The sequence below is a fragment of the Carettochelys insculpta genome, chromosome 1 (genome assembly GCF_033958435.1).
Source record: "Carettochelys insculpta isolate YL-2023 chromosome 1, ASM3395843v1, whole genome shotgun sequence".
Taxonomy (NCBI): domain Eukaryota; kingdom Metazoa; phylum Chordata; order Testudines; family Carettochelyidae; genus Carettochelys; species Carettochelys insculpta.
In genome coordinates, this window is record NC_134137.1 from 252,172 (window position 1) to 271,626 (window position 19,455).

At 54.3% G+C, this 19,455-nt stretch overlaps 1 protein-coding gene across 3 annotated transcripts in view; it reads left to right on the top strand.

Moving 5' to 3' along the window:
* DCHS1 (dachsous cadherin-related 1) overlaps nt 1–9,942 on the top strand; it is a 141,047-nt gene extending 131,105 nt beyond the window's left edge. For all 3 annotated transcript variants that reach the window (XM_075008758.1, XM_075008921.1, XM_075008835.1), the window contains 5 exons: nt 54–208; nt 580–710; nt 1,657–1,943; nt 3,555–3,693; nt 4,060–9,942. In XM_075008758.1, the coding sequence (XP_074864859.1) occupies nt 54–208; nt 580–710; nt 1,657–1,943; nt 3,555–3,693; nt 4,060–6,668 (3,321 nt within the window). In that variant the 3' untranslated portion in view covers nt 6,669–9,942. The remainder of the gene's footprint in view (nt 1–53; nt 209–579; nt 711–1,656; nt 1,944–3,554; nt 3,694–4,059) is intronic.
* Nucleotides 9,943–19,455: the final 9,513 nt, after the last annotated feature.

A 19,455-nucleotide genomic window follows, 5' to 3' on the forward strand; every position in this document is an offset into this window, starting at 1 on the left:
GAGTGGACCGTGGGTCTGAGTCAGCACAATGAATCCCATGTATTGTTTTGTAGGTTCTGGCCAACGATCCAGATCAGGGTGCAAATGGTCAGGTGACCTATGCCATCAACCAGTCGCTGCCTATGAATGGGCTGTACCACATTGATGCCCAGCTGGGAACCATCACTACTGCAGCCATTTTGGATCGGGAGATCTGGTCACAGACCCGGTGAGTGAAAGCTGGCCAAGTGACATAAAGTGCTATGTGTTACAGCTCAGGGCACCATGCCATAGTCCTTCACTTTCAGCAAACAGCATGATGCACCTCCCCACAGCCCATGCCCTCTGGGCACCATGCAAGGATCCCGACTGCCGGCAAAACTGGGCACAATACACCTCCCCACAGTTCACATTATCTGGGCACCGTACACCAGCTAACACTCCCGCACCCTGAACACCCTGTCCACACACCCAGGGCTCCATACAGCCCTCACACAGCCCACAACTTCTTGGCTAGAAAGGTACGTCCCCTTCTAGCATGCAGGCAGGTGCACATGTTCCTGAGTGACACTGATCCTGTGGCTTGTCTCCACTCTGCAGACTGGTGGTAACAGCAATGGACCGAGGGAACCCACCCCTCATTGGCTCGGCCACTCTGACTGTAGTGGTGATGGACATCAATGATAACAGCCCCACCATTCCCCTGCTCCGGGAGGTGCGCGTGCCCGAGAGTAAGTGAAGGTTGGGCGTGGGATAACGTGGAGGTGAGCACTGTGGGAACTCAAACTCTGCTTGTTGTGCAATACTGGGATTTGCATATTAATTACTATGTGAAGATTAATTTACATGAGTCCTTGACTCCTTGTTTCATTCCTGTTCAGCGTTCCCAGTTTCCCACAGTCTTTGGGCAAAGTGTCTATGGTTAGAGTCTTCCAGCAGTCTTTCTAGCCTTAAAGTTTAATCACAAAGCTGCAGCCCAGAGTACCCTTCCTGCAGCATTCTGGTCAGGTGTTATAGGACAAGACAGGGAAGCTTCTCACACAGTCCTGTGGGCACCAGGGGCTTTGTCTGCAGAGCCTCTGGCTGGGGCCCTGGGTGTTAGCTGCAGCCCTCTCACTAGAGAGGGCCTGGTCACATAGGTGGCTGAAGCCCCCCTCTCAGAGTTGTGATCTCCTGTTAGCCAGCCTTAGAAGAATCAACCCCTGCACTCCAGCCAGGCTTCAGTCAGTCCCAGACTTCCCTTGACCTGCTCCCTCTGCCAGCCCTGGCACCCCACAGTTGGAACCCCATGCTTCTCCCCCACCACCTCACCCATTCTGGAGTCCCCTGCCCCTCACAACAGCCTTGGCTACCTTTCCATCATTGCCTGCCCCCCCCCCCACACAGCAGCACCAGATCCCCTCATAGAATCCCCCTGCCTTCCCACTCCAGTACCCATCTACTGCCACTTAACCCTGTCAGCCCTAGATTCTCCTTGGCGGACCATTCTCTGCCTTTCCGTATAGGCTCCAGGTGGCATACCATCCCCTTCTGGTTAACTGCTGAGCTGGGTCTCCATCTCCCACATGAAAAGTCCTATCTCAGTGGATACCTCCCAGCTGTTGTGGGGCGGGAGTAGTGCACGTTGGACTCCCAGCCCTGAGCTTATGGACTGCTAACATGGCTCCACTCCTACAGACACCTTGCTAGGCACTGAGATCACCCAGGTGACAGGAAATGATGTGGATTCAGGCCCAGCGCTCTCCTACACCCTGGGGCCAGATGGGGACACAACAGGCACCTTCAGCATCCTGCGCTACGGGGGCCACATCGCACTGACCAGGCCCCTGGACTATGAGCAGTGCAACCACTACATTCTCAGCATCCGCTCCTCCGACTCCCGGCATGAAACTGAAGCCAACCTCACTGTCATTGTAGAAGATATCAATGACAATGCACCCACTTTCAGCCAAGGCTTCTATCAGGTACGGCATCAAGCACTGTGCCTGCCAAAGCAACACCCACCCCAGAGCCTGCACCAGCTATTGCCCAGAGCTCTGACCTAGTGCCCTGCCCCAGAGATATCCACTCCAGAGCCTGCACCAGGTACTACCCTTGGACTCAGTGGGCTGGGCTAAACAGTGCATTTTAAGCTGTCACCGTAATAGGACACCAGGTTCAGCAGATCTCTGGCCCCACATTCATGCCACAACCACTGTGCTGCTAACCCACTCAGTGAGCAAACCTGTGAGATTTTTGGGTTCTGCAGGGGTCTTTAGCTTAGGCACAAGGAGCATTGCTGTAGAGTGAATGGGGAAGTCAAAATAAAAACAAAACAAAAAAAAATACCCACCCTGGGAGGAATGGGGACAGAGAGAGAGAGAGGAGAGAAGCAACAAGTTTAACCATACAAAGGGGCGGGGGGGAAACAAACAAAACAGTTACAATATTAAATCAAATTTAAATCTGATTATAAAAGTTAGTGTTAGCAAACCATCACTGATCACATAAGGCAGGGTCAGGAGGCTATACCAAGAAAGACAGGTGGATCTTACCACTTTGTGAAGCTATCAGGGTTCCCAGCTGGTGATGGTGGGAGAGGTGTGGGCGGGGAGGAGGGAGAGTAAGAGACAAGCAAAGTCCAATACACTGTCAGTCAAAAAAGGTGGAGTCCTAATAGAACTGATGTAGAACATAGATCCGAGCGTGGGAACCTGTACCTGAGCATAGATAGGATTTGTGTAGGTTTCTGGAGGGGTCTAGGTATGTCTTCCCCTGCCTTTTCATTGTTTTTGTAACTCTTTCTTGTGATTGGCTTTGGTTTAAGCAGAGGTTGGGCAGGGAGGGCTTTCTTGAGTCTTACAGATTGGATATTATTCCCTGGTTCCCCAAGAGCACAGAACTGGTGAGCAACACAACACCCAGCCATACAGTACCCTGGCTGGACTGGTCATCCTATGGATCACTGGGACCTGCTGCTCAGCCTGTTGCTGCTCAGGGTTGGCTGACTATAAAAGCGGTGCAATTCCAGTCCCTGAAGGTTGGCCTGACCACCCCATCATGACAGTGGGATGGACAGTCCAAATGTGAGGGAACTGCATTGCAATCCTTGTCATGGTGAGCAGCAGCAGAATGGGCAGTTGTCCTGGTGGATTAGCTGCAGTGAGTGTACTGTACATCTGTGGGCTCGGCCACAGGCCTACCCACAAAGTATGGCCTTAGGTGCGCTGCCTAGTTGGTCTATATGTTGATCCAGCCCTTCTGATGGCAGTGGCTCCAGTCTATATTCTTTTCTGGTGGGGCTTAATTCAGCAACTGTCCTGACCAGATGGCCCTGGAATAACATGCTAATTTCCCTGCACTCCAGCCAGATCAAGCCCCCATGTGCCTATCTATCCTACACTTCCCCTCTCCTGGATCAGACAAGTGGGGCTGTCCAGCCTGGAGCACCTGTCTGGGCTCTGATCCCGATGCTTCCAGAGCAGGCAAGTCCTGCCTGTGACACCCGCTCCAAAGAGGAAGCCATTGCCAGAGCTCTGACACAGACCCCAGGATTCCCAGGTGTCTAATGGGTCTGGGCTTTGCCGTCCTTTCAGGTGACCTTGCTGGAGCACACGCCGGCAGGCAGCACCATCCTCACTGTCAGTGCCATGGACAGGGACTCTGGCAGCAATGGGGAGCTCACGTATCGCTTGGCTGTGCCCAACTCTGATATCTCCATCAATCCCAACAATGGTAGGTGGGAAGGTGCTCCTGTGTCTACACCCTGGGAGAAGGAGCTCCACTTGCCAGCAATAGGGAGCTGTTAACTGGCTTCCTGGGGACAGAGCCACCTCCATCAGGGCCCCACAGCCTAGAGCTGTCTGATTTCTCCCCAGCTATGACCCCCCCATCACCAAAGGGAGAGGGTCTGGCTCCCTTTTTTGCCTTGCAGTTAATAAGTCCCCTGACACTCCTCACTCCCAGTGGGTGTGAGTGGCTTCAGGCCCCTCCTGCCCCCGCTCCCAATCCCTCTCTCCAGCCCCATGCTCACTCACTTGGTGCATGGCAGGCTCTGTGCCCCAGCCCAGGACTGCACTGACTGATTCTGTCCCCACACAGGAACACTGTTTACCTCCCGCCAGCTGGAGCTGGATGCAGACCAGCCCACACTGGACCTGGTGGTGGAAGTGCATGACCATGGCTCTCCCAGCCTTTCGGCATGGGCTACAGTGCAGATCCAAGTGCTGGACATGAATGACCACAGCCCTGCCTTCCAACAGGCACACTACAATGCCTGTGTCCCAGAGGACCTGCGCCCAGGCACCACCATACTGACACTAGAGGCAGGTGATGCTGACCTATCTCGGGAGAATGCTGGCTTTGACTACACCATTGTTAGTGGCAACAGTGGCAATGCCTTCCAGGTGGAGAGCCGTGTAGGCTGGTCTCAGGGACACCTGCGGACACAGGGAGCCCTGGTGCTGGTGGAGGAACTGGACTTTGAAGCCATCCAAGACTACAGCTTGACAGTGGCAGCATCAGACCGAGGTGTGCCACAGCGCAGTGCCACCGTGCCAGTGTTTGTAACTGTGCTGGATATTAATGACAACCCACCAGTCTTTGCCCGGGCCGAGTATCACACAGCTGTAAGTGAGAATACCCCCCCGGGCACTGAGCTGCTGCGCATGGTGGCCCACGACGCTGATTCGGGGCCCCATGGCCAAGTGCACTACACCATCAGCTCTGGCAACCAGCACCGGCTCTTCCAGATGCATGAAGCCACAGGTGCTTTGCGCCTAGCGCAGCCCCTGGACCGAGAGACCCAGGCCCTGCACAACCTGGTGGTGCAGGCATCTGATGGGCCCAGAGGCCACTTTGCTTTGGTGCCTCTCACGGTTGAGGTAAAGGACATCAACGACAACATGCCCTACTTCCCAGTGGAAACACTGAGCGCCAGTGTGCGGGAGAACCTGCCACCAGGCACCCTAGTCACCACCCTTCATGCCATCGATGCTGACACTGGGGCCTTTGGAGAGCTACGTTATGACATGCTGGAGTATGGGGAGCTGGGAGCCCTTGAGGGCAGGGATGTCTTCCTCATCAACCGCACCTCCGGTGAGCTGCGCTCCCGCCTCACCTTTGACTATGAGCGCACCAAGGCTTTCCAGCTGCTTGTGCAGGCCATGGATGCAGGTAACGCCTCAGCCACTGTCACTGTGAAGGTGCTGGTGACTGGTGAGGATGAGTACACGCCTGTCTTCCTGAGCCCGGACTTCAACTTTGAGGTGCCTGAGGGTGCCCACAAGGGCCAGAGCATTGGGCGGGTGCTGGCCACTGATGAGGATGAGGGTGTGGATGGTGTGGTGCTCTACTCTTTGGCTAAGCCCTCACCATACTTTGGGGTCAACCAGACCACTGGTACTATCTACCTGCGCATGGACAGCCAGCTGCAGCCAGCAGGGCAGGCCAAGCGGGAACCCCGGGAGATGAGCCTGGAAGTGCAGGCCCGCAGCCCCCTGCCTTCCTCCCGCTCAGCCTCTGCTCAGGTAACCATAGACATCACCCACACCTCCTTCGGCCTGGCACCAGACCTCAACTTGTTGTTGGTGGTAGCTGTGGCAGCCTCACTCGGTGTAGTGGTGGTGTTGGCCGCTGTGGCCATCATCCTGGTGTTGATACGCTCAAGGAACCAGCAGGGACACAAGAAGCCAGAGCAAGATGCACAACTCAACCACAAGCAGAGTGGCTCCTTACAGAAGCTAGGCAATGAGGATCCAGTGCTTCCCAGCAGTGATCACATCTACCACCAGGCCCTGCCTGGCTTTGGCAGTGAGTCTGCCGGACCCTACCCCCGGGGCGGCTCTCTGGACCCCTCACACTCCAGTGGGCGTGGCTCAGCTGAGGCAGCTGAGGATGACGAGATACGGATGATTAACGAATACCCACGTGTGGCCAGTATCACATCCTCCATGCAGGAGCATATCTCAGCCCGTGGCCCTGACTCAGGTATCCAGCAGGACGCTGACCAGCTCTCTGACGTCTCTTGTGAGCCCACTGCCCTGGAGAGTGCCCAGTGGTTCAAGAGCAAGAAGGCCTCCAGCCTGTTGCTGCCTGGGCAACCGCCCCAGCTGTACCGTGAGGATGGGGGTGGCAGCACCTTCCTGGGTGTGGGCTGTGGCTTGAGTGTTTCCTCCCACGCCAAGGACTACGCCTTCCCTGAGGACGGCAAGCCCTCTGTGGAGGGTTCCCTCACTGCTGTCGTGGCCAGTGAGGAGGAGCTCCGTGGCAGCTACAACTGGGATTACCTGCTGAACTGGTGTCCCCAATTCCAGCCACTGGCCAGTGTTTTCACTGAGATTGCCCGGCTCAAGGATGAGGGCTCCCTGCGCAAGCCCTTCCAAGCCAAACCCAAGACGGAGCCCAAGTCCCGCATTGACCCTCCACCCCTCATCACCTCAGTGGCCCATCCTGGGGCCAAGTCAGTGCCCCCCAAGCCAGCAGTGGGCAGGACCTTCCCGCACCTGTCCTCCCTGCGCCGTTCACCTATCAGCCACGAAGGGTCCATCTCTTCCTCAGCCATGTCACCCAGCTTCTCACCCTCACTGTCCCCGCTGGCTGCCCGCTCCCCGGTGGTATCACCTTTTGGTGTCTCCCAGGGACCCTCGGCCTCTGTCATCAGCACCGAGCACTCACTGGAGCTCCCTGAGGAAGCTGAGCTCAGGATTTAGTCCCAGACTCCAATGGACTCTCAGCCTCTCCTGCCAGTCTCTGCAGCCTCCAGGTGCTGCAGAACAGGGGGGTGGAAGGGCTGGATCTGCCACCCCACAGGCTGCTTGATTATGAAACCCTAGCAAGTTGCTGGTTCTGGTTCCTCCATATGGGCTGCCAGTTTCACTGCTCATTTCTGTACCCCAGTGTGCTGCTTGTGGTGGTCCCAGTCCCACAGCACTGGAGGACTGCCAGTTCTGGTACACATGCTGGTGTCACTGTTGGTATCAGACCCGTGTGCTCATGGTACTGTTTACTGCATGGCAGAGGGCTGAAGTGGTGTCTTGCCATTTATGCTCTGGTTAGTGATGGGGCCTAGACTATGAGCTAGAGATTGGAAAAGTAAGGCCTGGCCACCTCTGCTCCAGGATGATGGTTCTGGTGGGGACATATTCCAAAAGGCTGGAGGAAGCATAGGCCAGTGCACCACACAGTCACAGGGTCAGAGCTTGCTCTTGCACATGGCGCCAGCTGTCCATCTCCTCTCCCTTGCAGGCTCATCCGTGAGAGCAGAGACCATCCTCTATAGACCAGAACAGACCTAGGAGAAATCACATTCCCCACAGGCTGATTGGCTCCACAATATGGGAGGGTGGGCTAGTTCCCTGCAGGCCTGTCCCGCCCTAGCACTCAAGGGGACCCTGTCCCCACAGGCCTGTCCAGCCTCTGGACACAGGGAAACTTAGTCCCCACAAGCCCCACTGGTTACAGGTGTAGAGGAATGAGGGAATGGAAGAATGTATCCCACAGGCCTGGCCAGCACAGGATGGAAGGGCCTGTCCCCACAAGCCCATCCAGACCCAGTAGGCAGCAAGTTCTGTTCCCTGCGTGCTTCCCAGGGGAAAGGAAGGAGGGACCCTGTTCCCTGCAGCCCCAGGAAAACAACCCTATTTCCTGCTGAATTAGCTGCCCCCAAGGGCAAATCCAGTTCCACACAGATCATCCAGATCAGGCGCTTCCCAGCTCCTTAATTTTGTTTTTGCTGCTGTGACAAGGTGATGGAGAGAGCAGCTGTAGAAGGGCCAGAGACAGTAAGGGCTGTCACAGAACCCTGCCTGTGCCATGGCAATGCTGTGCTCCTAGCCATTTCTCCCCAGGGCCGTGATCGCACCTGAGCCCCTCCCATGACTGAGCCAGTCCTGAGCCCCCTGGAGGGACGGGGCAAATGGAGACTGCACTGGCTGCCAGCCTTCAGCCCCAGCTGGCTGTCTTTCCACAGCAAGACAGCACCCAAACACGGCCCTTGCCCTGCCCTACCTGCCCTGCTTCCCAGTCTGTGCAGCCAGAATGTTCTTTTACCCAGCCAGGGGTTCTGTTTCGCTGGCATGCCCTCCTTCACCGCTCCAGGGGAGGGTCTGTACTGCTACACTGCCGTTCTATTGCGGGGGGGGTGGGTCTCTGTGGCCATGGTGCTCTGCTTCCTCACCTGGAGGGTAGTCTGTCCATTTGAAAGAGCCCCACTCCCCTGACCCTCAACCTGTCTGCCCCTAGGCTGGAGTCCCTGCACCCAGCCCTTCACTATGGGGGCCCCACATTCCCCTGTGGAGGGATAGACAACTGGGCCTCACACCAGCCTGACAGGACTGCTCCTCTCTCTCTCAGGGAGGTGCACTGAGCTTGGTACAGTAAAAAGCTCCCATGGAGGCTGGTCCCTACCTTCATTCTGCCACCTTTCTTGCTGCAGCCCATCTTGGTGCCCCATTGTCATGCTCACATGTTCAGCCCTGGTATCAGAGCCAGGTCGCACTTGCTCTGCATCTTGCATGTGCTTGGACCATGCAGCTGCACAGACTGGCATATGACACAGACTACCAGGATGGCACTGAGGCTGGGTGCAGGAGCATTGTGAGGAGACTCCAGGGCCTTCCCCACCCTCCTGCCGCAGCTGCATGTGGATGGCTGTGTCTGTTTCTGTTCACCTGAGCATGGCCATCTGCCCCAGGCCCTGTCCATTAGGACTGCAGCAATAAATGAGCAGCAAACCTAATGCCTGGGTGCACAAGAGAATCAGATGCTTCATAGAGCGGGTGAGGCAGACATGTGGAGAGGGTGCAGCCACCTAAACTGAGCCTTGTTGTGGTTGTGGCTAGTGAAGGGGGCAGTAAGGTAGTGGCTGTGGCTAGAGCACAGGTAGGTTTCACCAAGTTATATATAACCTACACACCTACTGTGTGTGGTTCACTGTCCCATGTGCTGGCGACTAGACCACGTACACAGAGGAAGAGAGAGTATATGCTTAGCTGAGAGCCAACTGGCTTTTAGCTCCAGCTGTAGAGGCTCCTGCACTGAGTTGCAGAGGTCCCAGGCTTGAGGCTGCCTGTGGACAGTTACACATGGGTAACGGCAGAGGCTAGAGTGCCCCTCCCGCCCCATAGCTGTGCAGTTGATTGTGAAAGTTTCATGCTGGACTTTTGTGCCTCCAGCCTTACCTCTCTGTCACTTTAGCCTCACCCCTGACCCGGTCAGCCTGGCCCTCTCCATCACCTTAGCTCAGACACCCGACCCCATCCCTCCATTAGCTCTGTCACGTGAACCCAGTCCCACTGCCGCTCCTGCTCCTCCTAGTGCCCTTCAGACTGGCCCTTGGGTGGAGTTGTCACCATTTCAGCCCTTTGCACCATCCCAAGGGCTATTTGGCCCCTTCACATGGGTTAGTCCCACTACTAACAGTGCATTTCTGCTTAAGGGCAGTGACTGAGGGACCAACAATAGTGATGGGGATATGGTGGGAGAGGCAGTGGCCTGGGGGGCAGGTAGTGAAGTGATGCAGGGGAGCCAGTAGGTGGAAACTGAGGGAGGTAGACAGCCTGGGGTGTGGCAGTAAGCAGGGGAGGGGAAGCAGAGGCCAGGAGGTGGCACTCGGGGTGGAGGTTTCTGAGGAAGACAGAGCAGAAGCTGAAGTGCAGGGTACTTGCTAAGGTGCACTACTTCCCAGGCATACAGGCCCTGCAGCAGAACCAAGCAACTATGGCCCCAGAGCTTAGGCCCTGCCATGCAATCCGCTGTTCCAGGCAAGGGAGCTGAGCTGTGTGTCAAGGGCAGACGGTGTGTATGGGAGCAGTAGCCCAGAGAATTCTGTACCAAGCCAGGTCCTCCTGCCATGGGGTCTGAAAGACATGTCCTCACTCTGCCAGGCTGCAAGCTCCTGGCCAAGGGATCCCTCTTTCCACGGATCACTGGGGATCCTTCACATTAGCCCAATGTGTGTGAGTGGACACTGACGTGCAGCACAGTTCCCAGTAGGGGGCGAGGGGCGGGGAGGGACCATGCATCTTTGATCCCAGTATGAGAGTCCCATATGCATTACTGATGGAGGTGGGGGTGGGGGTGCACGCACATGCATCACTGGTCTCCTTATGTTGGGATGAGGGAACAGTCATACATGCGCCACTGAATGCCGCATTGGCAGGGGAATAGACACATACATGCACCATGGGGTGGCGGGGGAGGGGGGGAGACGGGGAATGGACACGTGCACCGCTGAGCACAGTGGGGCAACTGTGCTTGTGTCCACACAAGGAGCTGTGTCTCCAGTTATTTATTTTTACATTTTGTACTAAGCAATTCTGTTTTCTACTTTGTTTGTATCCTTTTGTATTGTGTCCACGCTGAACTGCATGTACCGGGCCCCCTCACCTGCCCAGACCCTGGGCTGCCCTAGTAAGGCCCGGACCCAAGTGCCAACTTTCCAGAGAAATGCCTTAATAAACCACGTTTGTACAGAGACGTGACGCCCTCAGTGCTGTTGGCAGAACTGCTGGGGCAAGCCCTGCTTCCTACCACAGCACCATGGAAAGCCAAGATCAGTGGCCAGCCCAGGACTGGAGCACAGCAACAAGCCAAAGGCCCATCAATAAACAGGTATCTCAAAGAGGCAAAAGAGGGAGATGCCTGGCACTATCCAGGCAAGGGCCACACAGGCTCTCAGGGCTGCAGCAAGGAGAGACACCTCTGCCCCAGCCTCAGAAGTGGCAAGGACCTACACCTCGTTTCAGGGCCTGGCCCCTGAGCTTCTGTGACAGATGCCCCAGCCTTGGAACTGCCATGGCAGGGAGTTATGCCTCTCTTCAGGTCATGGGCCTATTGCTGCTGTGGCAGGGAGAGCCTCCCCAACCTCAGAGCTGCTGAGGTGGGGAGAGATACCTCTCCCCAGGTCCCAGGCCCAGGGCTGTTGCAGCCAGGGAGACATGGGAAGAGACACTCTCCCTCAGCCCAGGTGTTGCTGTGGGGAGAGAGATAGGAGTCCTCTCTCCCCACTACAGATCTGGGCAGCCTGTACCCCAAGCCCCTCATGTCAGGCCCTACCCCAGAGCCGTCAGCCCCCTGCATCCCCAGCTTAACTTTCTGCCCTAACTCTCTGCCGCTTCCCACATGCCAAACCTTCAACCCTAGCGCCATCCCAGAGGCCTCACTTGCCACACCTTGAACCCACATTCCCGGCCTAATTCCAGCAAGCACACCCACTAACCAAAGCTCTTACCCCACCACACCCCAAATGTCTGCCCCAGCCCTGAACCCCTCCCATGCTCTGAGCTCCTCAACCCACAACCCCAACAAGCATCACCTCCATATTGTTGCATATAAAATTCATTCAATCATGCCTGGGAAAAATTGAAGGAAATATTGTTTGCTGCGGGGAGGGAAAAGGCCCAGCCCCCACCCCACACTTTTGCCAGCCACAGGCATGGCGGGGAGGAAGCTCTTGTTTCAATTGTGCAGTGGGAGCTGAGCATGCCTCACACAGGCAAGGCCCTGCCGCTCTCCCTGCCTTGCCCCCACTAGGCATGGCTGCAATTGAAGTAGCTGCAAGCACCTCATACAACTAGCACGATATCTGCCCTGCTGGAAAAGGGCCAGGCATGAAATTTGCATGTTTTTCTGTGCCTTTAAATCAAAATTAGCTGTCTCTAACCTGTTGTTTGGTAATTGTAATGTAGGAGGTTTCTCCAGGAACCGCCGAGAGCACCAAACCAGGTCAAACTGCTTAAACTGGGCGACTTAAAGACCTAGACTGTGGGTCCTCCTCTGTAAGCACCAAACCAGTCATACAGAGCACTTCCGTTACGACTCTGGCCAGCAAGAAGTCACACAACTAATTCTATCCGATGCTCCAGCTTCTCTTGTGCCACACCCAGTCCCCACTCCTTAAAGAAATGAGCAGTTATGGAAACCAATCTCACCACATCCACATAGGCTCGTCCATTCCCAATATATATGTGGTGTTTACCCAAAACAGCACGCTGTGCCAGGCCTTTAGAATCTAAATCTAAAGGTTTAATTAATAAAAAGAAAGAAAGAGACTAGGATGAGACTATTAAAGCAATCAAATTACATGTATCAAGCACAAAGTTCATGATGCAGGCTGCATCAAGTGGAGTAGGCTGCTAGCGTAAAAGTCTTTGGAGTACATCCTTTGTTAGGATGGGTCAGCAATCCTTCTGGTCTCAGTTCATAGCAGAGATGTTCCTGAAGTGATGAGCTAGGCTGAAGCCTTGAGGACTGAAGACAAAAAGAAGGCACCTCAAGGTCCCTTTTATACCCTTAACCGTGTGGAGAAAAAAAGCTCCTGTTCCTCTGTGTGAGTGCATCTCTGAAATGGTGCTGTCAATGACCAGGTCGTCTGTCCATGTCCTTGTTTGGCATTCTGACGTTGGCAGTCTCCCAGACTACACGTCCACAGCCAAATTTCTCAGATGCGGATTGGGTTTCAGTACTGCTTTACTTGATGCCACACCGCCTATTGTGGGCACCCAGGCTATGTCTACACTACACTGTTATTTGGAAATAACAGCAGTTCTTTTGCACTAACGAATGTTGTCTAGACTATGCACACATAGTTCAAAATAATTTCCATGCTGGCAGGGGAAACTGCAACTCCTGGCAGTGACCCACATGGCACATGGGCATACCCACAGTCCTGTGGCAACCCCCCACACCCTGGGACAGCACAGGCCAGCAACCACAGCACACAGGCGCTGACTCCCAGCATGACCGCTGCAGCAGAGCTCAGAACCAGCGCCCTTGGCTTGACCCACCATTCTTGTTCCCCGCAGCCATTCCAGCTGTGCCAGGGAGTGGGGGGGGGCACTCAAAGGACCAGCCATATTCCCAGGTCAACTTATAAACCTGTTCTTACCCAAAAAAGATGTTACAATCTAATATCTAAAGGTTTATTAAAGAAAGAATGAGCGAGAATAAAATTGTTAAAGGCATCAAGTTACATACACCAATTGCCAAATTCTTGGTGCAGGCTTGTCGCAGACATGGAATAATTTGCTGTCTTAAAATAAGTCTCTGGAATACATCCTCTGTTAGGATGTCAGTCATTTCAGGATTTGTTTCATAACAGAGATCCTTCATAGGTGGGTAGCAGGATTGAGGACAAAATGGAGGGGACCTTGGGGCACTCTTAGTGCCCTGACTCATGTGGAGGGAGTTCCATTGTTCTTGCTGTGTGAAAGTATGTGCCAGAGCTGGAGTTTTGTCACACGAGCAGGTCACCTGTCCATGCAGGACTCAGTCCTTTTTAGGAAGCAGCCATAGGCTCTCATGCTGGTATGAATGTTCACAGCAAAAATCTTCATAGCTGCAAGGGCAGCACATGAGGTGCATTGTCAGTGAAGTGCTGCTAATCACAGCACTAGGAATTATTTCATAACAGCTTGGCCAAGCCTGTTGGTGTCTGCAAGAAGCAAAGATTTGAAATACAAGTCCAGGGCCAGTCCTTACCACTTCAAATACAAAATGGTACGTGCATGTAAGCAGCACAAACAGAATCAGCAACTCATCAGCTTTACGTGGACAGCTCACTTGGCCCACTTGGCACTCGATTTGGTGCAAACACTGAACAGTGATTGCTTAAATGATTACTACATTCATCTCACAATCCAATAATGTCACAAATGGAGATTTCACAACCTCCCGGGGGGGATTTATTCCAGTGCTCAAGCACCCTGACAGTTAGGAAGTTTTTCCTAATGTCTTTATGAACAAGTTGGAAGAAAATAAACTCATTACTGATAAAATTTGCAGATGACAGAAAAATTGAGAGAGTTGTAAGTAACTTAAGTAGTTAACCCTTTCTACAACCCCCAAAGCCATTCCCCTGCACTCAGCAGGCAGTAAAAGCAGAACCAAAGCCCCACTGTGGACATGAACCAGCTCCCCCCCCCCCCGCCCCCAAACCTCCAACCTTTCACTGATCAGTAGGTGAGAGAGCTCAATGGCTTGAGCAGTGACTTGCTAAACCCATGGGTTTGAGTTCGGTCCTTGAGGATGCCATTTAGGGATCTGGGGCAAATTGAAAAAAACACTATCACGGATGGTGCTTGGTCCTGCCAAGAAGGCAGGGGACTGGACTTGATGACCTCCAGAGGTCCCTTCCAGCTCTGTGAAATGTGTATCTCTCTCTATATAAGAAGGTCTGATTAACCCCTGGGGGGCAGAGCTAATAGAACTGTGGGGGGGCCCCCAATGGGAGGGGCCAAAACTGGGGCAGGAGGGGCTGCTGTGGGGAGCAGCATGGGGGTGGGTGTGCAGCATCAGGGGGGATGGTAGGATGCAGGCGTGTGGTGAGGGTGCAGGGTCTCAGTTGGCGGTAGGGTGCAGGAGCAAGGTGCCGGGGGTGGTGTCAGCAGCAGGGAGAGTGCAGGCGCAGGATGTGGGTGTGGCATCTGGAAAATGGAGGGAGACTACAGGAGTGGGGTAGGGTGTCTGGCCAGGAGAGAGGTCACAGGAGCAGGGTTGGGGTGTGGTGTCATGGAAGGGGGCAGGAGTGGAGTGGAGGCAGGGGCAGGGCAGGGTCTGGGCAAAGGGAGCAGGATGAGGTGGTGGTGCATTCTCTGGAAGGAAGGGTGGGCACAGGAGCAGGGTCAGGGTACAGGGTCTGGACAGGAGGGAGAATTCAGGAGCAGAGTGGGTGACCTTATCCTTCCCCATCTCATTTCTGCTGAGCATTGGCATCCTACCTCCTGCCTTGCATGTGTGGTTCAGTTGAGGTTGAAATCCTCAGTCAGGGCACAAAGCTCATTTCTCTTCCCTTTTGCTGACACAAGCGTACCCCAAGGACCAGTGCATTCCAGCAGCAGCCTTGGGAACTACAAGTCGTGGACTACAAACTGCAGCATGCTGGGAGACCTCAAAGGTCCTGCGAGGATGTGCACCCTGCCCCCAGCAGGGTCTGAGCAGAGACTGAGCTGAAAGAGCGTGCAGGTTGAAGAGCGGTGCTGCTGAACTGTGATCCTGTTTGTTTTTTTGTTTCTTGGGTTTTTTTGGGTGGCGGGTGTTAGCCAAATAAAGCCTTTTCCTGGTGGTTTGCCTGATTGGGTCTGGGCTGAGGTGTAAACACACACACACACACACACACACACACACGAGAGCCTCAGGCCTAATTCATCCTAGTTGTGTAAGAAATCGCAGGGCTTTCCCTATGCTGAATAACCCCACACTGGGCTAGTGAACAGGAAGAGCTACACAAGGATAAAACCATTTATTGCCCTTGCCCTAAACTCCCTGTAAGCTGTGCAGGCATAACACACTCTGCCGTGGCCAGGGCAGCCGAGGCAGAGCCCCGCCTTGATCCTTTCACACTGGGGGGCGGGGCGGGCAGGGCAGCCATCTCACCCTCAGCCCAGGCACTGCTGTGATGAGAGAAAGCTGGGGGGGTCCTAATGCCTAGTAGCAGCCCCAGGGCTCCCTCCTTAACCCCAAACCCCTCCTGGACATGGCCACACCCCATAGCCTGCACCTCCAGCTGAAGTCCTCACATTCTTGCCCCACACGCTCTTCACCAGCCCTGAATGCCTCATGTCCAGCACTACCCCAGAGCCCACACACACAGATGGAGCCCACACCGCCTTGCATTCAAACCAGGACAGAGCTCCCTGCTCCCTCACTCCATCCCTCCCACATGACAACGTGAAGGCAATATATCATACATAACCTCAGTGCCATACATCACTTCCATATTGGTGCACTGAGAGAATTCATTCTGCTTGGTGGCGAGCGGTGGAAATTAGAGCCCTGCCCCAGCCCTGAATAACCAGGAGACATGCAGTCCAGCACCATCACAAGTCATTGCTTGGCCAAAGCACTCCCTCATGCCACGCATCTAGGTAGGGTGGTGTGCCCATGCATCCAAGTCAGTGCCTGAAGTCGTCTTCCCCAGCTCATCTGTAGGTGCTGGGGCAGACCCTGCTTACCTCATGAAATACTTCAGAATACCTTGCAAATCTTCCTCATTTAGTGCCATGGACGATAAAGGGCTTTCCCTCTATCCTAGGCAATTATCAGATTCCTTAATCAGCTCATTCCCAGCCTGGCCATAATGATGTGGGCCCCTGAGTCGCATCACCTGAGGCACATTTTACCATTTTTCCTGGCATCATTTATAAACCCTTTGCCCATTGCCAGGTTGCCCAGTTGGACAAAAGTAACTGGGATGCCCTCAGCCACAGGAAGCTGGTTGCTTTACAGGCTGGAATCTGGATTCCAGCTACAAAAACGAGTCCACTGACACCTTAAAGACTAATGATTTTACTATGGTATGGCTTTTGTGCATTCCAACTCACTTCCCCAGCTGCATGAAGTGAAAGTAAAGAAAGTGATAGTAGGACACTGCACATTTGGGGCCCAGGGTGGCTCTACAGCCGCTGCATCAGTCTGACAGCCCTGCCTAGGCTCCCCCCGCCCCAAACATCAGTGCTTTCTTGGTGCAGCCTTGCCCCTCCACCCCCCAGCCAGCATCTTCCTGCTAGTGCCAGCCTGGCCCAGCGCCTACTGAATATCTCCCTGCCAGAGCCTGAGGGCCATGGCTCCCCACCCCAACCACTCTCTCCCTCAGAGCCCTGGCTGCCCTGCCCTGCCACCCACCCACGGGAATGCAGCAGCTTGGGGACCAGAACTGTTTGGATTACGACTAGAACAGCTCTGTAAATATTTATCTTGGCAGCAAGTGGTGTAGCCCCCACCTCTCTCATCCCACAGGCATCTGCAGTGGGATCCAGCTGGGCTGTGCTCCAGTGGGGCAGGGAGGGGGTGAGGAACAAGGCCCACCCATGGTGCATAGAGCCCTCCCTTTGCCCAGGCGAGGACATAGCTTCTGTGGAGGAATAGCTCAGTGGTTTGTGCATTGGCTTGCTATAAAGCCAAAGTTGTGAACCCCTGAGGAGGCCGTTTAGGGGTCTAGGTCAAAAAAAATATCTGTCAGGGATGGTGATAGGTCCTCCTGTGAGTGCAGGGGGTGGATTGGATGAGCTTGCAAGGGCCCTTCCAATTCTATGAGATAGACAGGATGGCTGAGGTCTGGCACCTCCCTCCTTTCTTCTTGGTTCCAACCCTCACGCCACCCAGATCAGACAGGCTATCAGGGAACATGTAGAAGGGGAGAGGCAACATAGGGGTTGGGGGCTCCCTCAAGCTGGAGCAAAAGCAGAGCTCAGCTCTGACATCACGCCCTTTCAGCCTAGCCCCCATTCAAGGTATCTATCCAGCCACCCTGCCAAGCCCAGCACATCCACACATGGCCTCATCCTCCCCACCAGGACTGTCAACCGTCCTCCTCTAACCACGCACATGCCCCACCCTCTGCCTTGGGATGGAATCCAAGAGGCCTGGCTTCAAGCCAGCCCTCCTCCACATACAAACACACTCTAACCTGCTCCAGCACCTCTCAGCCCTGCCATAGAACCCAGGAATCCTAACATCCAATCCACTCACATGTTCCAACCACAGCAGCGCCACTTCTCTGAACATACAGTAAACCCTTGAAATATGCAACCTCAAGTGGTGTGTAACTCACATTAACGCAAGTTAAGGACAACTCAAAGCTGTTCTGCAGCTGTCTGCCTGCCAGACTCTCCCAACATGGGGGAAGCCAGGTGGTCAGACAGTTGCTGCCACTGGGGGAAGCCAGAGAGAAGCAGTGCCTGGCTCCCAGAGTGGTAAGGAGTGGGGAAGCTGGCTGCCACTTGTTTCCCTACTCCACGCCACCCTGGGAGCCAGGAACTGACAAGCAATGGTGGGGTGGCCAGTGTCCTGGCTCCTGCAAGCCCAGCCCCCTCCTCCCCCATCTCTCAGCTTGCAGGACCCAAGAAACTGACCAGCACATGCCTGGTCAGTTTCCTGGGTCCCACTAGCAGTGGGGAGACAAGAACCAAGCATGTAATTCAAGGGTCTACTGTACCTAGGAAAGTGGGGTGAAGGGTAGGTGTGCCCCAAACTCTTGCCCTGCCCCCAGCTACCACTCCCAAACTTCCTAACTGCGCCTGCACCCTGCCCTGCTTCACACACCATTGTTCAACTGATGTCTCCATGAGTGCTCCACTGCAGGTGTTGGGCTCATCCTGGCATCGCAGGTCAGAGATTTTCACAATGGTAGTCAGCCAGACCACACACATGGTTAGCATCTCGCTCCATTTGTGCTTTTAGTCACGTGCAGTCCTGCTCTAACCTGTTCCTCTCAACTGTCCCTGGTTGCAGACAGAGTGTATGCTTCTCCTTGTCAGACTGCCTGTTGAATGTTTTTTCCCCATGTTGCTTGTTAATAGTTAGCTAGTTGATAGTTTAGAATCATAGAATCATAGAATGCTAGGACTGGAAGGGACCTCGAGAGGCCATCGAGTCCAGCCCCCTGCCCCAATGGCAGGACCAAGTACTGTCTAAACCATCCCTGATAGACATCTATCTAACCTGTTCTTAAATATCTCCAGCGATGGAGATTCCACAACCTCCCTTGGCAATTTATTCCACTGTTTGACCACCCTGACAGTTAGTTAATAGTTAGCTGTTGAGCATTATTGTTTTAAAAAAATGCTGGGATTGCCAGGGTTTAAGAAATGCAATGCCTATCTCAAGGCTATGCCGGCCTCGGATGGCCATGCCCACTGTGTCCATTGTTTAGGTGAGGGGCATGTACCTCAAAAATTCCCTCAGTGTTCTAAATTAACAGTACAAGCCCACAGAGACATGCAGCTCAGAATGATTTCATTTGATAAGGCCCTGAAGCTTGCAGCCCTGGAGCCAGCAGCTCCTGTGGACTTGGTGGCCTCTCAGAAGTGAAGAACGTCTTCATCAGGCTCAACTCCCCAGAAAAAGATTCAGCCGTCACCCACTCTGTCCTTGTCGTCTTTACCTAGGAGCAGGCTGAATGATGCAGATAACATCCAACATATCTCAGGCTGAAGTGTCCAGCATGCCTAAAACTAAAAAGTCATCAACCCCAGTGTCGGCATCATTACGCTCAGAACCGAGAGTGCTGGTGGCACCAACTGCCAAAGCTTCAACACCAGCAGCCAAGGCTGCAACACCAACCGCAAAAGCTGTGGTACCAATCAGTAGACCCACGGCACTGACTTCATCAGCACCGACAGGAACCCACAGAGCATCAACTATCGAGTGGGGGATGCAGGTGCCCACCTCCATCCTTGGGAACAGGTTAGAGCTCTGGAACAGTTGGTGTGTTAATGTGTGTGAGACTGATTGAGCCCAATCCCCTGTGACTCACTGGGGATAGGAGGGACCAAAGGAGGGAAGGCTTCACAAGCCAGGGGCTAGTGACCAGTGGGTGTATGACTAGCTGGGAGCTGCAAACAGGGGGCTGCTAACAGGGAGTCTGCCTGGGAGTTCACCTTGAGGGGAGCCCCATATTAGTTGGTCTTTTAAGTTTTGTTTCTCTTCTGCCCTTCAAGGCAGCTCTAATATAGTCTGAGGGAATTCTCTGAAGAAAGGGAAAAATGGATAATGACAAGT